This window comes from Micromys minutus (assembly GCF_963924665.1).
Source record: "Micromys minutus genome assembly, chromosome: 11".
Classification (NCBI taxonomy): domain Eukaryota; kingdom Metazoa; phylum Chordata; class Mammalia; order Rodentia; family Muridae; genus Micromys; species Micromys minutus.
The window spans coordinates 7,562,222-7,581,916 of record NC_137980.1 but is presented as its reverse complement, the minus strand read 5'-3'; the positions used below and the strand labels follow the sequence as shown (position 1 = coordinate 7,581,916).

General features: G+C 40.8%; 1 protein-coding gene across 10 annotated transcripts in view; it reads right to left on the bottom strand.

The window, feature by feature from the left end:
- Window positions 1-10,221: 10,221 nt before the first annotated feature.
- The window catches only part of MEF2C (myocyte enhancer factor 2C), a 160,626-nt gene continuing 151,152 nt past the window's right edge, over window positions 10,222-19,695 (bottom strand). For 7 of the 10 annotated variants that reach the window (XM_080925307.1, XM_080925308.1, XM_080925309.1 and 4 more), the window contains one exon: window positions 10,222-14,965. In XM_080925307.1, coding sequence (XP_080781433.1) covers window positions 14,644-14,965 — 322 coding nt within the window. In that variant the 3' untranslated portion in view covers window positions 10,222-14,643. The remainder of the gene's footprint in view (window positions 14,966-19,695) is intronic. The other 3 variants (XM_080925312.1, XM_080925313.1, XR_013975245.1) reach the window with 2 other exon arrangements.

Sequence of the window (19,695 nt, the reverse complement as noted above, 5' to 3'; positions counted from 1 at the left end):
TGAGAGAGAGAGCAAGACAGAGGGACACAGAGAAACAGAGAGACAGAGAGAGGCACACAGAGAGATGGAGACAGAGAGACAGGCACATGCACACAGACACACACACACAAAGAAAGAGAGAGGGAGAGGGAAAGAGTGAGTTTGGTGTGTGCAGGACCTACTGTTTGTGTAGAGGTCAACTCTGGGGCATTGCTTTTTGCCTTTCACTTGAGGTAGGGTTTTCTCGTTTTTGGGTTGTGTTCCTTCAGATAGCTGAAGTATGAACTTCCAGGGGACTTGCCTGGCTTTGCCTATTTACAAACATGCAGATATGCTCTACATGAGAGTGTTTTTTAAAAAAAGTTTTCCCACACTGTCATAAACAAACTGACGATTGTAGATAAAATGTAAGTTGATTTCTTCCTTCGATGAGCCATAATCAGGTGTTAATGTGACTAGATACAAAGACAGTAACAGTCTAAAGTCAATTAAAAGAACTCAAAGATTACAATATATTTTAATTAGCTCTTGACACTCATTGATTAACTGAAAGACATTATTTGGTGAAAATAAATCCTATTCCGTCCTAGCAGCTTAGGATGCTGCAGCAAATGTAATAGAGGAAGCTTGGTTTGGGGTCGATTATCTGGCGTGTATGCACATTAGGCCAGTGCGTAGAGTTATTAACTCAAGGAGAGGAATTTCTTAGTAACAACAGTGGAGACTTCGAAGTTCAGATTAGGCATCTATGAGCCCTCATCTTTTCCTTATTATCACCCAAGAACCAACCAGTGAAATAGACTGACTCTGGCATCCGATATGGCATCTGTATCAGACTTGTGTTACCTTACTCTTTGCGAGACACCATCTCCTTGAATACATGGACGATCATAGCCGTGATCGTAATTTCTTATTCTTCTTCAGTTTGTCACCCTGCATTTCCTCTTGGGAGTTTGTTGTTTGAGTTCTCATGAAGGCCTGATGCTTAGGCCATGGACCACAGAACAAGAGTCAGGAAAAGCACATCTCACCTGGGGTTTAGAACTCTTGTTTAAGGGAAGGATAATAGCATCCCCTGCAGCTCACTGTGATGATGGGTCCTAAGTAGAAGCTCCCAGGCTTCCACTGAAGGCAAACAAATACTACCTCAGCATCAACTCCTAACATAGCTAGTAAGCTAGGGCCACATGCCTAGGGAAAGCCGTGTGCAGAAGGTCCTAGGAGTTATTGATTTTGCTTCTTGTGGAAGAGTTCAAGATACCAAGCATCCAAATATAGGCAGGGCCTTGGGGCTCTTTGTAGATCCATTCTGGAATTTTGACTGTTTCTTATCTTGTTCAGGTCTGGTGCAGGTGACAGCATCTGATGTCTAGAAGCATTTTAGAGCCTCCTCCCATTTGTTGGCTCTTACATTATTTCTGCTCCCTTCATTCACACGTATTTGCCTAACTGAGCAAAATCCCCAGTACACAGATTTCAATGCTGATCTTTTGATGGTATCATGGTTCTACTTGACACAGTATAAAAGACACCTGTGACAATCTATGATATATCATTTTCTGTTTAACATTTCTTATTCTTCGAATTTGGCATTTAACAACTTTTACATGCAATTTATATACATCTATCCGTACACTTCCCATGCGTACACAGTGCTTAGTGACCACCCTTACTCCCTATGACTGCTCTCTAACTTCCTCTTGCTACAAATTCCTTTCTCTCACTCATGTTTGGTGTCTCACCGGGTTTAACCAGGGTTCTCTGACTCTGAACCCACAGTTTTTTAGAAAACCCTGATCAGGGGTGTCCGAAACTTTATAAAAATAGTGCATAACATAATTTAGAAAATAATTAAAGGATTTAAATGTCAACCCCCACACTTAGGCGTGTTTCCCTGCTGGTCACGCGTACTTTCTCCCTGCACTCATATTCTCGTGAAATTCTACCGGTGGGTCCAGAGTGCTTAGGGAGCTGGGTGCTGCATTTGGTTTCACCCAGTGAGACTTCACTTGGTTGGCACTTGGGCCTTTTATTTTCATCTGTGCCATCCTCTAGTTAACCCTCACAGATAGGCAGGTGGATGCCCAATTTTGTAAGAAAGTGGTTTAATGTCCTGGCTGCAATGGCGGTCACTTTTGCTATTGCAAATATTGAAGCTTTACTTAATTTCCCCAGGAAGAAAAATAAGCATCCTCACTTTCTTATTCTCTTTCATATTTTGAAGTTTAATAACGTATTGCATAAGAGTTGATAGGAATGATGTTTAAAGGCTCCGTCCAGGGTCCTGGAGCAGATGATACCACTGTTCCTGAAGCGGCCTGTTTATTTGATGTGTGTCATGACATGACACATTAGTGCTCATGTCATCAGGCCAACTCACTTATGTGACTGTGTCAGAAAATCTGACTGGATGCTTCTTATTGGTGTATATGAATTGTGTAAAGAGTTTCACTATGATATTTCTATACATTCATATAACACACTGTGATCTTAATGACCCCGTTCATTGTTTTTTCTTGTATTCTTCATTCCACGTTTTTGTAGTTCTCCTCTGATTTTCTTCTTGTCATTCTTTCTTTCTCCCTAACTTGCACACATGAGTGAGAACGTGTGCTACTTTTTGGGGGGGATGTGGAGCAGGCTTGTGGTGGCTTATTTCATATAACATAATGATCTCCATTAATCCATTTGACACCAAGTGAGATAATTTCTTATTATAAATTTATAGACTTTAGTATTAAAAACTTGCAAATAAACAAAGCAGCCACACACCAAAATTAACCAGACTCAAATCTAAACAACTCAGTGAATGTCTATACAGTTAGAGCTGGTTTTGGACTGGACACTGGAACCTCATGGTAAAATTTACATTTTCAGTATGGGATATATTTTATTCACATATCCATTACTTCTTCATGATTTCCTACATCTCCACATAGATTTAAATCAAGGAAGCTGTTTACCATAACAAAATGAACAACTTCTTCTAATTCGTGTCGGCTCAGTGGAAGAATAATGCTTAGTGTATCAAGACAGGCGCTATTAACTTCAGCGGAAATCTCCTTAGACTGTTAGTCTCTAGATTTTCATATGCCACTCTAAACCTGAGGGCTCGCTTCATAAATGCTTCAAAATTAGTCTTTAAATTTTGTCCTTTATGTGAATGGGTCAGCATGTGTGTCTCTGCACTACATGGGTACCTGGTGCCCACAGAATCCTCTGGGGCTGAAATTAAACAACTAGAAGTCACGTGGGTGCTGAGAATCAAACTCCGGTCCTCGGAAAAATAGCCGGTGCTTTTAGCTACGGTGACATCTCTTCATTCTTGTCATGTTCTTGACTGAAGTAAATCACAGAGACAAATGCACAGATCTTACATGTACAATTCAGTGAACAGTTTCTTTCTACATTTTCTGCACACTTTCTGTCCACAGGCATCCACTACTGTAAATATAGGCCAGATTTGTGTGTTCTTGAGCTTGGACAAAGTAAGGTATGAAGCGCTTTCTTATACTGCCTGGATTCATTCACTCATTCAACCAGAGTTCTTAGGCAAATTAAATGGGAGATTTATTTAAAAAAACATTTAAAAATTTATTTATGTATATGAATATGATGTAGCTGTTTTCAGACACACCAGAGGAGGGCATCAGAACCCCATACAGATGGCGGTGAGCCACCATGTGGTTGCTGAGAATTGAACTCAGGATCCCCGGGAAGAGCAGTCAGTGCTTTTAAGTGCTGAGCTATTGCTCCAGCCTCTAAATGGATGACTTTTAATAATTATAATCAGATTTGTACCCTTGTTGGTTATGTTCTGGCAAATGCAACTAGTTATACATAAATTTCAAACTGTATTCTTTGTATACAAATTTTGAGTTTTGTAAGATTATAAGTTATAAGCACAATAAACTATGTCTCCTATCTTTTGAATTTCTATTACACAGTAACTTCTTTTTTTAAAAAAATGTATTTATTAACTTGGAGACAGGGTTTTTTTCATGTAGTCCTGACTGTCCTTGAACTCTCTGTGTAGACCAGGCTGGCCTCAGACTCACAGAGGCCCACTTGGCTCTGATTCCCAAGTGCTGGGATTAAAGGCTTATGGCACCACTGCCCAGCAACTACTTTTATAGTTCAGAAAATGTGTTATTAAAGGGAAGAAAAAACCTGGGCTTTGAAAAATTAGGTGAAATGCACATATTAAAGTAGATACGGTAGAGCGTATACTATTAGGAAAATGAAAAAGCAGTTTTTGACTTATTTGTTAATAGTCAAACTCAAAGATTATTATGATAGTCAGCTGATGAGTTAAAGGAAGAGAGGATAGATGAAGAATTCTGATGCAAACAAGGTATCTTTTGATTTGGTCAAGCAAATTCTTTTCTACAGGTCAAAAGTTGTACACACATAGTGCAGAAACCAGGATCAGTCATGGAAAGGCCAGGGAAACGTGTAAGAACCAAACACAATTTTGAACCTTCCAAACTCACTTTGAAAATATAATGTACAAACTGTGACGTATCAGAGAGCAACATCACCTCCCTACTATTTTAGCTGACGACAAGGACAAATAAGTTGAAGATGACATATTCTAATGCTCAAAAACTGGAGCTCCATGGGTTACCTACAGGAGCAGGTTTCAGGGGCAACAAAAAATGGCAGCTGTAAGTTCAACAAAACCCTAGCTGAGGTCCATATGTCTGAAACTCTTAATATTATGTATCTGTATCTATATCTAAGTCCATCTGTCTGTCTATCTATCATCTATCTATCATCTATCTATCATCTATCTATCTATCTATCTATCTACCTATCTATCTATCTATCTACCTATCTACCTATCTATATGGTGAATAGATTCTAGAGTAGTGGGAGTAATTAAACCTCATAAGATGAGTTCTGGATGCAGGTATTAGAAACACAGGCAGATGCCCGGGAAGCATTGTGAAACATCAGAAGAGACTGGTTAACTGAGGCTCTTGTGCTGACGAATATAGTAGTGAAGAGTCAAATTCCCAGTCTCATGGTGTCTCAGTCAGGGTTTCTATTCCTGCACAAACATCATGACCAAGAAGCAAGTTGGGGAGGAAAGGGTTTACTCAGCTTACACTTCCATATCGCTGTTCATCACCAAAGGAAGTCAGGACTGGAACTCAAGCAGGTCAGGAAGCAGGAGCTGATGCAGAGGCCATGGAGGGATGTGACTTACTGGCTTGCTTCCCCTGGCTTGCTCAGCCTGCTTTCTTATAGAACCAGGTCTACCAGCCCAGGGATGGCACCACCCACAATGGGCTGGGCCCTCCCCAATGATCACTAGTTGAGAAAATGCCTTACAGCTGGATCTCATGGAGGCATTTCCTCAAGGGAAGCTCTTTTCTCTGTAATAACTTCAGTCTGTGTCAAGTTGACACAAAACCAGCCAGTACACATGGTTAGGCGTTCACCCAACTAGATGACAGCGGAAGCCTTCGTCTTTCTAGATTTCAGGAGACAAGCAAGCGATCCCTCAGGAGCTTTGCTCCAAGCATGGCACTTCCCAAAGCCCCCTTCTGTGGTGAGGAGAGCTTTTATTAGTTGAGATCATGTGTTGCTTTTGGGAAAAGTTTTTTTTTTTTTTGTTTCCTCCCTCAAACTGGAAGCCTTTTCTGAAAACAAGAAGCATATCTACATAGCGGAAAAAATAAAAATGACATCTAACTGTACACATCAGCAATCTTCTTGTCAGTCCGCCGTTTCCCCATCCCGACCTGCCACTTTGATAACTCCTGTCTCATCTCCTTGTGTGTCTTCCTAGTGTTTCTCTGTGTAACAGTTTTTCTTCTCCCATTTGTTGCCTAAAATACTATATACTGCCTACTATATACTGCTTCAATCTACCGGATGTGGTGCAGCCATTTTTTTTTTTTTTTCATCTCAGCACTAGGGAGACTAGGCAGGAGAATCTCTAAATCTGAGGCCAGTTTTAGTCTACATAGAGAAACAAGCAAATATATCTAGCAATGTGTTTTGGTAATTTTTCATGTCAGCTTATAGAAGTTTCATCTTTTTCCCCATTGTAGATTACTCCATCTAGATACCCCATAGTTTACATCAGTATTTCTCGATAGATTGGCCCTTCCCTTATCATCTAATCAAAATTGGTACACATTCAAACTTTAGGATACAAAGTGGTTTGTGTCTGCAAGCAGGAGTCTTATTTGTAAACAGCAAAACTCATAGAATATTTATGTAATAAATGCTTAAGGGAGCAATTTTCTTTCTAAGGGGTTGTTTCTGGAAATGATTGTGTATATGTGATACATTTGCCACCACTGGCAGAGAAGGTCGGGACGCCACCTACTCAGCACAACTTTTTTCATGAGTGTAAGGATTATGTTTTGAGCATCACTACAGCAGCGGCCTACAGAATTGTCTTGGTAGAATGAATGTAGTATCCCTAGGGAAATAAAAAGAGCACACTGTAGTCATCATAGGGAAGTCTGGCTACGCTCTCCACTAGGCTTTGGAGTGTAATTAAGCAATGCATAGGGAGAGGAGAGATCCCACACTTTACAAGAATCAGCTCCTCTCATGTCATTACTTGAGCTTAAGAGTGAGCCACGTGACAAGGAATGAATGTAGTAATTGATTGTATTAGTTTAGTATGACCTCACTTGGCAGGAGCAATGTTGGTCTGACTGTCAGTCAGGGTGTAGAAACATTGCACAGCATGACTTCGTACCAAGGGGGATTCAGGTCGGGTCCATTGTTGGAAAATAGTTGGTACATGTATCTTTTGCTTTCCCAGGTTGCTCTGCCACTGTAACTGTGAAGACTGTCTTGTTTTCTTTCTGTAGAAAGGAGAACCAGACATGGATATGACTTGGGTCCTAGGTTCCTCACTGACTTTGTACGGTCTGAACAAGCTCTCTCCTTGCTACTATTTAATTAGGATTTGCCTCTCTACTCCTCAGTGTTCCTTCCCTTTCAATCTGGTGTTTGCAATGAAGGTTATCATCATCCCCATTTGGCCAAGGACAACAGTTAGCTTCTAGGAATGGGCACATCAGGGTTGCTGGTCATGCCTGGGGAGGCCATAGAACTGACAATGACTTCTGTGTCACAACCAGAACCTGTGTTTGGCCCCCAGCTATGACCTTCATGCTTTTTCTTAACTCTTACTTCTTAATCGATGGTGCCCAGGAAAGCACCTCTAATGGGACGATTATAGCCTCATTTTGGGTGATGGAGATATTTATCACAGGAAGTAGAGAGGCAATCCTGAGGAGGACAGAGTGAGAATGTGAGATTACCTCAGTTCTTAAACCACTACACCTAATTACAAGTCCTTTTGTAAGGGTTACCCACAAGAAAGCGACACAGTAATTTTTGAATAAAAGTGGGAAAAATGATGTTTTAAATTTATAAAGTAAAAATTCAGATATTCCGTGCTGGATAGATCACCAGGGACAATGACAATCACTATATTTAACCAAGATACCCCAAATCACTGACAGAGAGAAACCACATCCAATCTAGGCTTTGGGAGCACATGGTACAAGCTTCTAGCCACTGGTGAGGATGATTCCTGCTTGTCCTCTGTTTTCTGTCTCCTATGGTCCATTGTGCCTAGACAGCATCTGATGTGTAAAAAGGTCTTCCTTCGGTCCTTGAGTTTGCTGGACACTCAAGCCATCTTTCTGATTTGGTTTGCTGTTGAGACAAGGTTTAACTTTGTAACACTGCACTGGAGTTTGCCATATAGACCAGGCTAGTATGGAACTTACATAGGTCCACCTGATTCAGCCCCAGGAATGCTGGGATTAAAGATGTGTGCCAGCACGTCTGGTATCCCAGATAGCTTTTGCTTTAGCTACTAAAACTTTTGAATTTAACTCATTTTTGATGCCTCAAATTTGGTCATACCTGCCAGATAATCTCCCAAACAGTTTGTCAAAATGGCTGTTTAGCTGTTCCTCACAGCAAGCAGAATGCTTCATATCTTCTTCCTCCGTGGCCCCAGTAAAGTCCTCCATATTGCTGTGTGTGTAATATTTTCTTGCATCCTCTCTGACCTTGGCAGATTGTTTTCCTTTTGTCTGGCTGTTTATTCTTAAGGTGTTAACTGTTTGTTTTCATCTCTGCAGATCTCAACTCTTCTGCTTCCTCTCCTAGGCTCGTTCCTCTTCCCCTTTCTCCTTGACAGACTCACTCACAGGTAAGGCTTCACTATTACCTCCGAGGGTAACAACCAAAGTGGTATCTTCAACATTAACTAACTTCAAGCTTGTGTTTATAACATTCCTGTGGAGGTAAATCAAAGTCAACATGCTGTAGTATCTATAGTCTCATGAAGCAAGGACTCTACTTGTGATTTCAAGATCACCAGGATCCTGGAGACTTTTATAATTTTTAATGTAACACAGACCAACCATTAATCTAATCATTTGTTGAGTGCTATTTTTTTTTTCTAAATTAACTGATTTTCTTTTTGGAGATGATCTTACAGTGTAGCCCTGGTGGCCTGGAATTAACCGCGTAGATCAGACAGGCCACAAACTCACAGTGATTCCTCTGGTTCTGCGTCTTGGAGTGTTGGACTTCAAAGGCATAGCCGTCTACACTGCTAGTTAGCTGGTTTCTTACATCCACAGGTGTGATCTAATCAAGTCCTCAGACAATTCTCTCACTCTCCCCTCTCAGTCTTTATTCTCCGCTTCCCTTTATTGAAACAGTTGGGGCTACCATCCCTGTGTAGTTGCTTCCTGGTATTGCAACAAAGTTTCTTTGTATCTGCTGCTTCTAAGGATCGCTGTACCTGGCGGTAGCATCTTAACATCAGAGCGCAGTGGAAAGTGAAAAAAGTGGGGGTCCTTGTCATAAAAGCAGAAAGAGGTATCTGTCCCTAAGGGTATTAATACAAAGCCCTTCTCCTTTTCCCATGTGTCTTTTTGCTTACACAAATATTGACTGTGACACTGCACTTTGCCTACAGAACACAAGCTTACAGCTAAGGTAATAATAACATATAACACTCGTGTCAACCCAGGGCAGGGCCATGGGCCACGGAGTCAGCCTGCCTGGTCCTTCTGAGTCTTTCGTAACCTTGGCCATCTTTGAAAAAGAAAGGCAAGGCTGTGCTAGCCCGTAGATTTTTAAAGTGCACAGTCTGGGCCATTTTTCTGCCTTATTCTCAAGATGGTCCAAGTGTTCCTCTCTGAAGACTCTTCTGACAAGTTTCAGTGTCACGTGAGTGCAGGGGCTGCATAATCATGCACCCTGGAAATTACCACAGAAGTCATAGATAATTATTGCTTAATAAAGCTTTGCTGGAAATCAATTAAAGGGAGCCATTCTAAATTCGAAACCGTGTGCAGTTTCCAGGAGCCGCTTTCATGTTTTCAGACCAAGAATTACTGCCAATGCAAAAGTCTGGATTTTCTAACTGCAGGACAGCGCCTCCCTTTCAGTTTCTGTATTAATTCATATCAATCTCTTAAGGACCTTCATATTAGAAATTATAATTAGATTATGGTAATGTATATAGTGTGTAATTTTAACAATGCCTATGTATGAGTCTGTTGTTTAAATATCAAATATTTGATATAAGTCTAGATTTCCAACATTCAAAAAAGATTGATTGATTGATTGATTGATTTATTGATTGATTGATTAATTGATTTAATGTGTATGAGTAACTGTAGCTATCTTCAGACACACCAGAAGAGGGCATCAGATCCCATCACAGATGGTTGTGAGCCACCATGTGGTTGCTGGGAATTGAACTCAGGACCTCTGGAAGAGCAGTCAGTGCTTTTAACCACTGAGCCATCTTTCCAACCCCTGTTTCCAACTTATTTTAAAAAAAACATTTTGATTAAAAAAATAAAGACTTCTAAAAACACTTCCTATACATTTTTGTTAAATAATGATTTATTTCACTGGGGTCCTTATCATGGAGAACCTGGCAATTTCTGCCAACAGACAAGCAAAGACCTCGTGGAGCTACTTTGAGAAAAAAGCTGAACTCGTCTGTAAAAAGCTTCAGCTTCCCACACTGGCTGAATATTATGTTATCGTCAGAACTGTTACCCAATTCACACCTTCCCACACATACCCATCTCTCCATACATTTTGATCTGAAAACTGAGAAAGCTCATTTGTACTTGGGGAAAAGCTGCTTTAAAAAAAACATGATAAAGTGGAATAAATTTAAACAGCAAAACATTAATTAAAAAAAAACGCACCACAGACACTGTATCACTAAGAAAGCCAGTAACTTTACTGAATTGTCTGCAAAATACAAATTATACCTTATTTCCAGCAGGAGAAACTTTTGAAAATTTCCCACTTGAATTCACTACAGACAGCTGAATTTAAGTCCCTTGAGATACACACGTGTGGTTAGCTTAGGTATACCATTTTGTCATCTAGTGGCGACAAAGTCCAGCTTATGCCGCTGTGAGCCTCTATTTGAATACTTGTTGTAAATGCTTGTATGCCCTCATTTACAAGCTCTTTTGATTATTGTCATCGAATGGAAACAAGTCCCCAGAAAAGGAAAAGGAAGAAAAACGAGACGGCAAACCATCTGAAGCAATCCAAGCTCTATGCCTACAGTGACCCTTGTCTGCTACTCTAAGAGCACACTGCTGCATTCTAACCACAGCCAGAATCCGTCGCTTAGCCAACCTCTGTGGATTAAGTTGAGGTATCAATCAATTTGAGGTATGAACAGGGAAAGCGAGCTGTAATACCCGGTTAGGAATAGCCAAAATGGACAGATTTAATGCAGAATATTTGCGGCTTGGATTGCTCCACATCTTTGGTTAAAACATAGTAAGAAAAGCCTTTCAATACATCTGTAGTCTGAAGCATTCTCACAGACACCAGCATTCAAGCAATCTTCAAAAAGATCTGTAGTGGCAGGAAATTAACGCCATGGAAGTGACACCAGATGGCACAGGCGAGAACAGATGAAGTGTGCCATGTTCAGGCGACAGCCTTTATTGAAGGTTCAAGTGGCTTCTTCTTTAAAAAAAAATTAAAGAAAGAAATACAAAGCATTTACTCTCTGAAGGGACAAAAACCAAAACGAAACAAAAAACCCAAGGGGGATCAAGGGAGCAAAATGCTATCTCATAAAGGGGGAGTATGTCAAAAAACCAACACACAGAAGGGAGAGAGGGCAGACACGCTTCTTAAAAGTGTACTAAATTTGTTTTGAAATTCTCACGTTAAAGGATCTAAAGATGACAGGCATTTTCATATTCATCATTACAAAACATTAAATTCCACCTTTGGGGAAAAAATAAGCCATTTTACTAAAAAACACATTTTTTTTTAAAAACAAAAAGGTTGAAATAAACAGCCCCCACACGTCAGGGCGCATGTCTGGTGCTGCAGTGTGCACACAGTCAGGCTGCGCGGCTTGCACAAGCTGCAGCACCATTATGAGTATTTCTCAGCTCACTGGTACCGAGACTCTTTTAAAATAGGGTTCAGTATAACGATCCCTGCAGCCATGTAAAAACGCCACTCGCGGTCCTCCGATGTGCAACGGTGAATGTTGTCTAATATGCTACCCTAGGCCAGGCAATGTAAAATATCAACCCCCCAGAGCTCTGCCCCAGACTTCTGGATACAAAGACCTATGTGTGATTAAAATCTACACTAGATTTGCAAATACAAGAAATGTCGAGTTACAGAAAAGTCAAGGGTAAGGGAGACAAGTGACTGTAGAACGAGACCGGTCACGATAAAAATTGTGCTTCTCATTAAAAATCATCTTCACAAATCCCAGATTTTCCCTTCGCTATCTGCCACTGCGTTGGCTGCAGTAGTGGGGGTGATGTGACTGGCTTCCATTTTCCAAGTGAATCTGTTCTTCTTGAGTTTGTAAAAACAAACAAACAAACAAAAAGCTATTGTCGGAACTGCTCTGAATAGAGGACAGATCTGGGGAGTGTGAGCTCACTCTGTCTTTTGTATTAGAAAATTACGCTCGCTTCGTTGCTGAGGCAAATATAGGTAAAAATTTAATATGGCTATTTCTTCATATTTTTATATGACCCTTTCCCACCCACTGGTAAGATTCCATTGATACTGATGAACAGATGCAGTTTTTTGAAACGACAAGAAACATTTGTGATAAGCTTGCATATTTAACACACATCAAGTTATAAACATGAAGTCTCAGGATGGAATCAAGTCTAGAGTGAAATTATGGTGGATGCTCTCTTTCACTGTGTGTGCATGTTTGCATGTAGACATGACCGTGCGAACAGGTGTGCAAGTAGGCATGTTGGTAAGGATGACTTCCTGTTTTGCTTCTGCATAAACACTAGTTTTCATGTTCCATGGATAGCTTTAGTGGTGGAATATACATGAAATGGTTGATGTCTTTAATTTGCTTTTTAATATATAAAACATTACTACAAGGCAGGCTAGCATCCTAGACGGATACAACCAAAGGTGCATTGTGGTCTAATTCTGGATTGCAGATCAAGGTAAGAAAAATATAGCCTCGTTAATAAGGTCTTTTGGCTTCTGCCACCCAGCGGCAGCTGTTTACAGTGAGAAACACGTAGCAATTATGCAGGTAAAGGGGGGAGGGAACTGGGTAAGCACGTCCTACGTGTGACCTAGCAGAACAGATACCACTGCATTCTTTGTTCTGATGGAATTGACAGCAGCATGAATTCACAGATCTTCACATTCCAAGAGAAGGGGATCATTCCTAAGCCTGAAATATCACTTCAGCGCCATACACTGACTCCTTACAGCACTCACTCACCTTTTAAGGGGTCTGAAAATTAATCCCTTATACATGAATAGACAAGAGTTAACTTATCTTAAACATTCAAAAAAAGGGACGTAGAGAAAGGTTTGTTTTTCTTTTTTTTTTAAATGGGATTTCTTGAAATGGCTGTTAAATCTCTTTATTGAAGGAAAAGTTAGGTGATAAACATGCTTTATGCAGAAGTGACATTTGGGGATCCTGACACACCAGGCTGTTTAACAGTCCTACACTGCTGACAAGATTGTTACGGGTCAGTTAAAATCGTGAAGGTGCACACCAAGTAACTATCTTTAACTGGTTCCTCCTTTCCAGCATCCAGTCTTTCCACATAGCTTTTCTCCAGAGCTCTGTCACCTAGCCATCAAGTGTAAGCACACCAGTTGTTCCTAGGGCTGCAGGACTTACATTCCAACACAGCTTCTTACTCTGGGCATATGTCTAAGAAACATCAAATTCAAGGCTGAAAATGAACTATGTAAATTTAGGATATGGGCAAGTTGACGGAGAAACTTACAGAATTCCAAGATGTGTGGTGAAATGGAGAGATCTGAAAGGGGCCCTGCTTCTGATAAAACGAAAGAAAGAAAAACAAAAACCAACAAAGGGAAATAGTTTAAAAGGAACCAATTAGTATATACAGTGGATGTCAGCTGACCCGACCGTTTGCTGACGTTTTAAGAACAGTTTAGGATGTTAATGTGATACGTTCTAACCCCACAGCTTATCCTTTTGACAGCTGACCTTGAACTTATAAAATGTATGCAGAGTAAAAGAAATCAGAAAGAAAATAGTTACTCAAATGTGCAAGTGCACAAATGTGCCCCCCCATTAAGAAAACAAAACCTCTGCCATTATCATATCGTTATATATATTAGAAAGCTATACACAAGCATGTTAATTTCACAGATTTTTAAAAGATTCTTAATATTTTATATAATTAGAAATACACATTTCAAAAACAAAACTTCTACAAAGAGAAAACAGTTATCTTGGTTAGCAAAGCATGGAGTTCCTCATGGCTTAGGGTAGTGCTTTCTATACAAAAAGTCCTTTGTGGGTTTTTACAGGACTGTTTAAAATATTAGCGAAGCTATTGAGGGGAAAAACACATTTTGGCTTAAGTAAACTACAAAAAGCCACAAATGCTTTGCAAACTCTTTCTTACCTTTTATATGAAAATAAGCAAAATGTAATGTACATATTTTTTATATTTTTATTTAATAAGAGATGCAGACCCAGATTTATTTATTTAATTAAATACGTTAGCTCTCAAACGCCACACTTTTTCTTTTTCTCTTCTTTTAAAGTAGGTATGGTCCTCTTTGAATGTTTTCTGATCCTTTTGACTGAGCGCCATAGGCCAATGATATGCCTGCAGGTTTGTGAGCGTGCTCGGATGTTAGGTGACCGGCATGTTCCTAACATTTACCAGTGGCCACCCCTTGCCGGGTCTGTCCAAACGTCTATACATTTTTCTATATGTTGCATAACAGCTGCTCTCTCTCAGTAAAGATTTGCCGCTTTTGGCAAATGTTTCCTTTTATCTATGTACACGTAAATAACGTTGAACCTGCAACATGACACTATCTATTGTAACATACATTTTGCAAAGGGTCACAACAGTGAAAAGAAGTTAGCCTTAAAATCTATTTTGTACAAGTGTTCTGTTGTACAACTCAAGTGCTAAGCGGATCTCAGCATTTCTGTTTATCTCTATACTGTATCACTGAGGCGATTTAAAAGTACTTTTACAAAACAGAGTACCTGACTTTTTTTTTTTTTCCACACACGGCACATATAATGCATGTCGACCCCCCTCCCCATTAAGGTATAGCACACACACACACTGCAAGAAAAAAAACTATTAGGTAATAATGTGATCATGTCGCCCATCCTTCAGAGAGTCGCATGCGCTTGACGGAAGGACTTTCCCTTTCGTCCGGCGAAGGTCTGGTGAGTCCAATGGGGGAGTGGAATTCGTTCCGATGATCCTCCCGGTCGCTCCCATCGTAGGAACTGCTACAGCTGCTCAAACTGTCAACAGGAGACCTCCCCGCCTCGTGGCGCGTGTGTGGTGGGTATCTCGAAGGGGTGGTGGTACGATCTCTAGGAGGAGAAACAGGTTCTGACTTGATGCTGAGGCTTTGAGTAGAAGGCAGGGAGAGATTTGAACTCTGGGATAAGTGAGTGCTAGTGCAAGCTCTGTAGGAGGAAAGGAAACCCAGTTACAGACGGAGGAGGCCTGCAGGCCCCAGGAACTCACATCACAAATACATCAGCCTAAAGACGTCATGGACTCTATCTAGCGCATGCCCAGACTGAGTGCAGCGAGGCACCGAGGGGCCCACCCCGCGCAGTCTAGAGCCCTGGAGAAAGGCTCTGTCTGCTGATCAATAGGCCACTTAACGGCCCGGGCCTCACGAATCCTCTCCAGCTCCTAAGAGACTCTAGCGACGTATAGGTTACCTTTTCACAAAGAACTACTAAGACGTGGTACAAAGTCAATCTGTGTTCACAGAATTTTCCCCTATACTACTTGCAGTCTTTAATTTTCTGAGCCGGAGACAAGTGTTTGATTGGCGCGCTTTTGTTTTTAACCAATGACTGTGTATTTGAGATTATTTTAAAGAACCTAGTATTGATAAAAATTTCTCTGCCTTCAAGGGATATGGCCATATGAATGGAGATATATATCAAAATATATATCAAGGGAAAGCGAACAGTCGGAATGTCAAGTGAACAGAACACATCAAATGCCGTCTAATTATCTATCACTGATGACAAGCTTGGGGTTGGGAGGGCAAAAGGACTGAATATTATGTGCAAAAAATTTAAAAACTGGTTTAAAATCATCTCACTGAAACTGAGACCTAGCTGGATTTTTTTTTTTTTAAATCATTTGCAGGTGTGATGAAAGGTCTGTAGTTCACAGTTTCCTAAGCAGCAGTACCAGTGGGTGCTTCTCTTATTTATAACTGATATTAACCGGCGAATCTGTTGTTTGTGAAGGAAAGAGTGTGAAGAAGAAGAAGAAGGGTGGAATGTGTCATTACTGTGGTTCTAATCGTCACTGATTTCCAGAGGGTGCATTCTGAGACACTCTGGACAACTGTTAGCCTAAGAGAAAGGCATTGAGCCGTAAGTGTGGATTGGCAGTCAGTGGCCGGGAGCAGGGTGAACTGTCCTTGCTCTGCTTAGCCTCAGTGTCAAGACTTTTATTTGTTTTGCTTTGTTCTTGCTTCCTGATCGTATTGACAAGTCCATCCAGAGTCAATCTGATCCAACTATCCTGTCAAGGAAGTACTGCCTGCAGTCTCCTCATCTGCGGGATACTCGAGGAAAAAAATTACTTGTGCAGAGACATCGGCTTTTAACAAAGGAAAGCCAGCCTGCCTATTAATGTGTGCAATTATGCTGCTAAGGAACCTACGTGTGGGCAAGCGTCTTTCTGAGCATCGAGAAGAGGCGAGCGCATCTCAGAGACAGCAGTGGGGTGACTCGGGGCTGGCCTTCTGGGAGCCGTGACACAGGGTTAAGATATACAGAGATAGAAAATTAGTCAGAAATGAATTTGTCTCCGAGTAATGTTTTATACAAAAGCACCACCTACTGGCAAGGAATGACTTTCCCCTCCTCATTAGTAGAATAGCTAACACGGAGGACATTGAAAAGGGAGGTCTTTGCTGCTTTACTGAGCCTTCCTTTTTTAGGCAGTCTGGGCACTCAGATACAGATGCCAGTCCCAGTGCACAAGGGACTTCAGTCTCTGCTTATCCGCGGAACTACGTAGTACCTGAAGCTTATTTATTTTAGTCTATATTAGTTCTCTGTTTTTTCTAAGACTTTTAACTAATTTTCTTTAAATCAAAATCATATTAAGATGGGAGACAGGAAAATACCTGCGTTGCAAAGGTTTTATAATGGTGGACTATTTTATACTGGTTCAGAGTTACTTAATGATTCATTTTGATGTTTGAGGAAATCCTCTTTTGATTTCTGGAAGAAAGAGTTTTCCTGGCTCTGAGGCAAGAAAAATCATTTTACTAACATTTAATTATGTGTTCTGCTGTGGACCATACAAAGCCCTTAATAACAAATGTCAGTTAGGAGTCTTGAAATGACACAACATATCAATAAATACTTTTCTTCACTCTTCGGCATTTAGCTTCACATTTCTCTAAAATACGATAGAATGGGAAACTTCTAAAAATTTAGTGAGTTGAGCTGCATAGGTAGCTTGCCTATGTAAATTCAATTAAAAGTAATATGAATAATATGACTTGTCTTTAATGTCATCAGGAACATGAACTGCCCATTAATCTGTTTCAGTTCCCAATAACGATGGTCATGCAGAAGTTTCACTGCATCTTGTTCCCCATAAAAGATGGAGTATTTATTTGTTGGTAATTCTTTTCTGAGACTGGAACAACTATTCTGTGGTGGGATTTCATTTGGCAGTACACATATACACAAGCTGACTCTGGGCTGGGGATCGTTTGGAGCTAAGTCTGCGGCACAGAGCTCAATGTGGTGTCTTCGCCTCAACTTCATTCCCCTGCAGCGAAGGCTGTTACCCTCCGCTACCCAAGTGCATTCTTGCCAATGGAAGGCAGCGTCAGAATCATTTAACTCTACATATGCAAGCTTGTTCTTGGGCACAAAACGTAGATAACTGAGACTCCAGTGTGAGTGAGTGAGACAGGGAGGAGGAGGGGCGGGCATGTAGGTACCTCGTTAGGCCGTCTGAGCAGACACAGGGCTATCTATACTATACCAGAGTTTAATCCTTCAGATTGCTCAGAGATAAAATATGGATAGTTTTATTTAAGTTCCTCTCACTTTTGCCACAGCAAGATAATTAGGTCTTCTGACTATATTAACCTTTCCCCTCTGTGTGAGGCAGAGTCTCATTTCATATGTCAGTCTGGGCTCGGATGTTTAATCCTCCTGTTTCAGCCTCCTAAGCACTGGGATTGCAGGTATGCATCTATCATTAAGTCTAATGTTTGAAAAAGATTCATTTGTTTTTATTTATGTGTATATGTATATGTCTCTGTGTGAGTCTTGGACATATATGTGCAGGTGCTTGAGGAGACTAGGAGAGGGTGTTGGGTTCTCCGAAGCTAGAGGTACAGGCATTTGTGAACCACCTCACATGGCCGCTCTGAGTCTTCTGACAGACTAGTAAACAATTCTAGTTGCTGAGACACCATCTGTCCAGGCTAGGCAGCCCTGGCTGGCCTGGTATGTACTAAATAGAACACTAACTTCGGTACTTTATAGCACTAACTTGGGACTACACCCAATCCTTGAGGCTAACCTTTAAGAGTAGTATTTATTCAATCTCCCCTCTGCCCCCAACTCCCTTCTCAGTATGGATCGAGTCTTATCATCATCAAGAACCAAAAATGCTGCTCTTTTCTAGGAAATACTGTCCAGTAAGCAGATTGTCCTTTTCTAGGCAGCATGTAAATAGCATCTAAAAGGCAAGGGTTGTTCGTTTATGATGAGTTTCCCTCCAGGTTTGTCTCTTTCTACATAAAACTAGAACACACTTCACATCTAAGCTCACTGTGAAAAATGCATGCTACAGGGTTCATAATGCCTCGCCTAGAAGACAGAGATATCAAGGATAAACTGAACTTTTTTCTTTCTCTGCAGACAAACATAGAGAGTTCGATTATACTTTTACAATTTGGAGAGAGAATTTAAGTGGAGTTTTAGGTTTCTGGGGGTACTGACTTTAAAATCTCTTCCAGTCTTTGCTTAAAATACAGTTCCTATCACAGAGTGAGCACTACACTCAGGTCCATGAAATGGTTTGACTTGGGAACTGTATCAGTCCTTTTAACCTCAACAGATTCCTTCTCTCAGAAACTAAAGCAGTTTATATACTTCAGCTTACAGAAACATCAGAACTTTGGGTTCTCTACAAAACAGTTTGCAAGGAGATGAGACAGCTGTGTGAAGGCACCTTTCAAAATGCCACTGTGAGAGAGAAGTAGGGAGAAGCCGTTCACTGGCAGAGGAGCGGGTGGTGCTGACGGTGAAGTCACACAGACTGGGTCACGCTTTCACCCCGAGGCGTGGGGAAGTGGGTCAGAGCAAGAGCACCTCGTATGCTGAACTCAAATTATGCATATGATGATTAGGTTCCAAAAGAAATGGTAGGAATGGAATCAGCTCAGGTCTCCTCTGGTCTTGGGGCTCCATCACCCCCTTTTCATTTAAGCCTATTAGAAATGTTCTTGCCATGTGGTAGCTTTTTAAATTGTGGGTATGGTCAGAATAACAAATATGTGTATAATCTCATAACTAAAAATAATCTGGTGTTACTCACAAGCGAAGAGAAGTGTCCTGCTAACCAAATGGCATGACGTAGATGCTTCCTGAGCATTTATTTACTCTGTGTATGTCAGTGCATGTACATGGGCTCCTATGGCACCCGATTCTCTTCTACCATGTGGATCCAAGCAATCAAAGCCAGGTAGGCTTCACGGTTCTTCAGTGAGGTTCGGTGCAAGCACCAAACCAGTGGTTAATGTTGAGCCATCTGGCTGGTCGTTATAGGGCTTTTTAACATGGAGAATATCTTGACGGAGGATGGGATTTAGTGCTGTGACAGATGGAGTTCGTGAAAGATGAGAAATGAATAATTCTTTTCACCGACAAGAAGCCGGTCAGTATAATGCTGTGAATACCTATGTAAACTCGTGTGGATAGTATTATGTATTTAGTGTGGCAATTTCCAGAAAAAAAAAAGTCACTGCGACCAGAATCTACTAACATAATTAGCACCAGAGGGAAAATTCAGATGTCTTAAAAAGAGAAACTCATTGCAAAAAATGTAAAATGTAAAAAAAAAATTGTTTAAAACCTTTATATATCTTTAATGTTAACATGCTTTCAAGAAAGCGCAGCCACAATGCAAT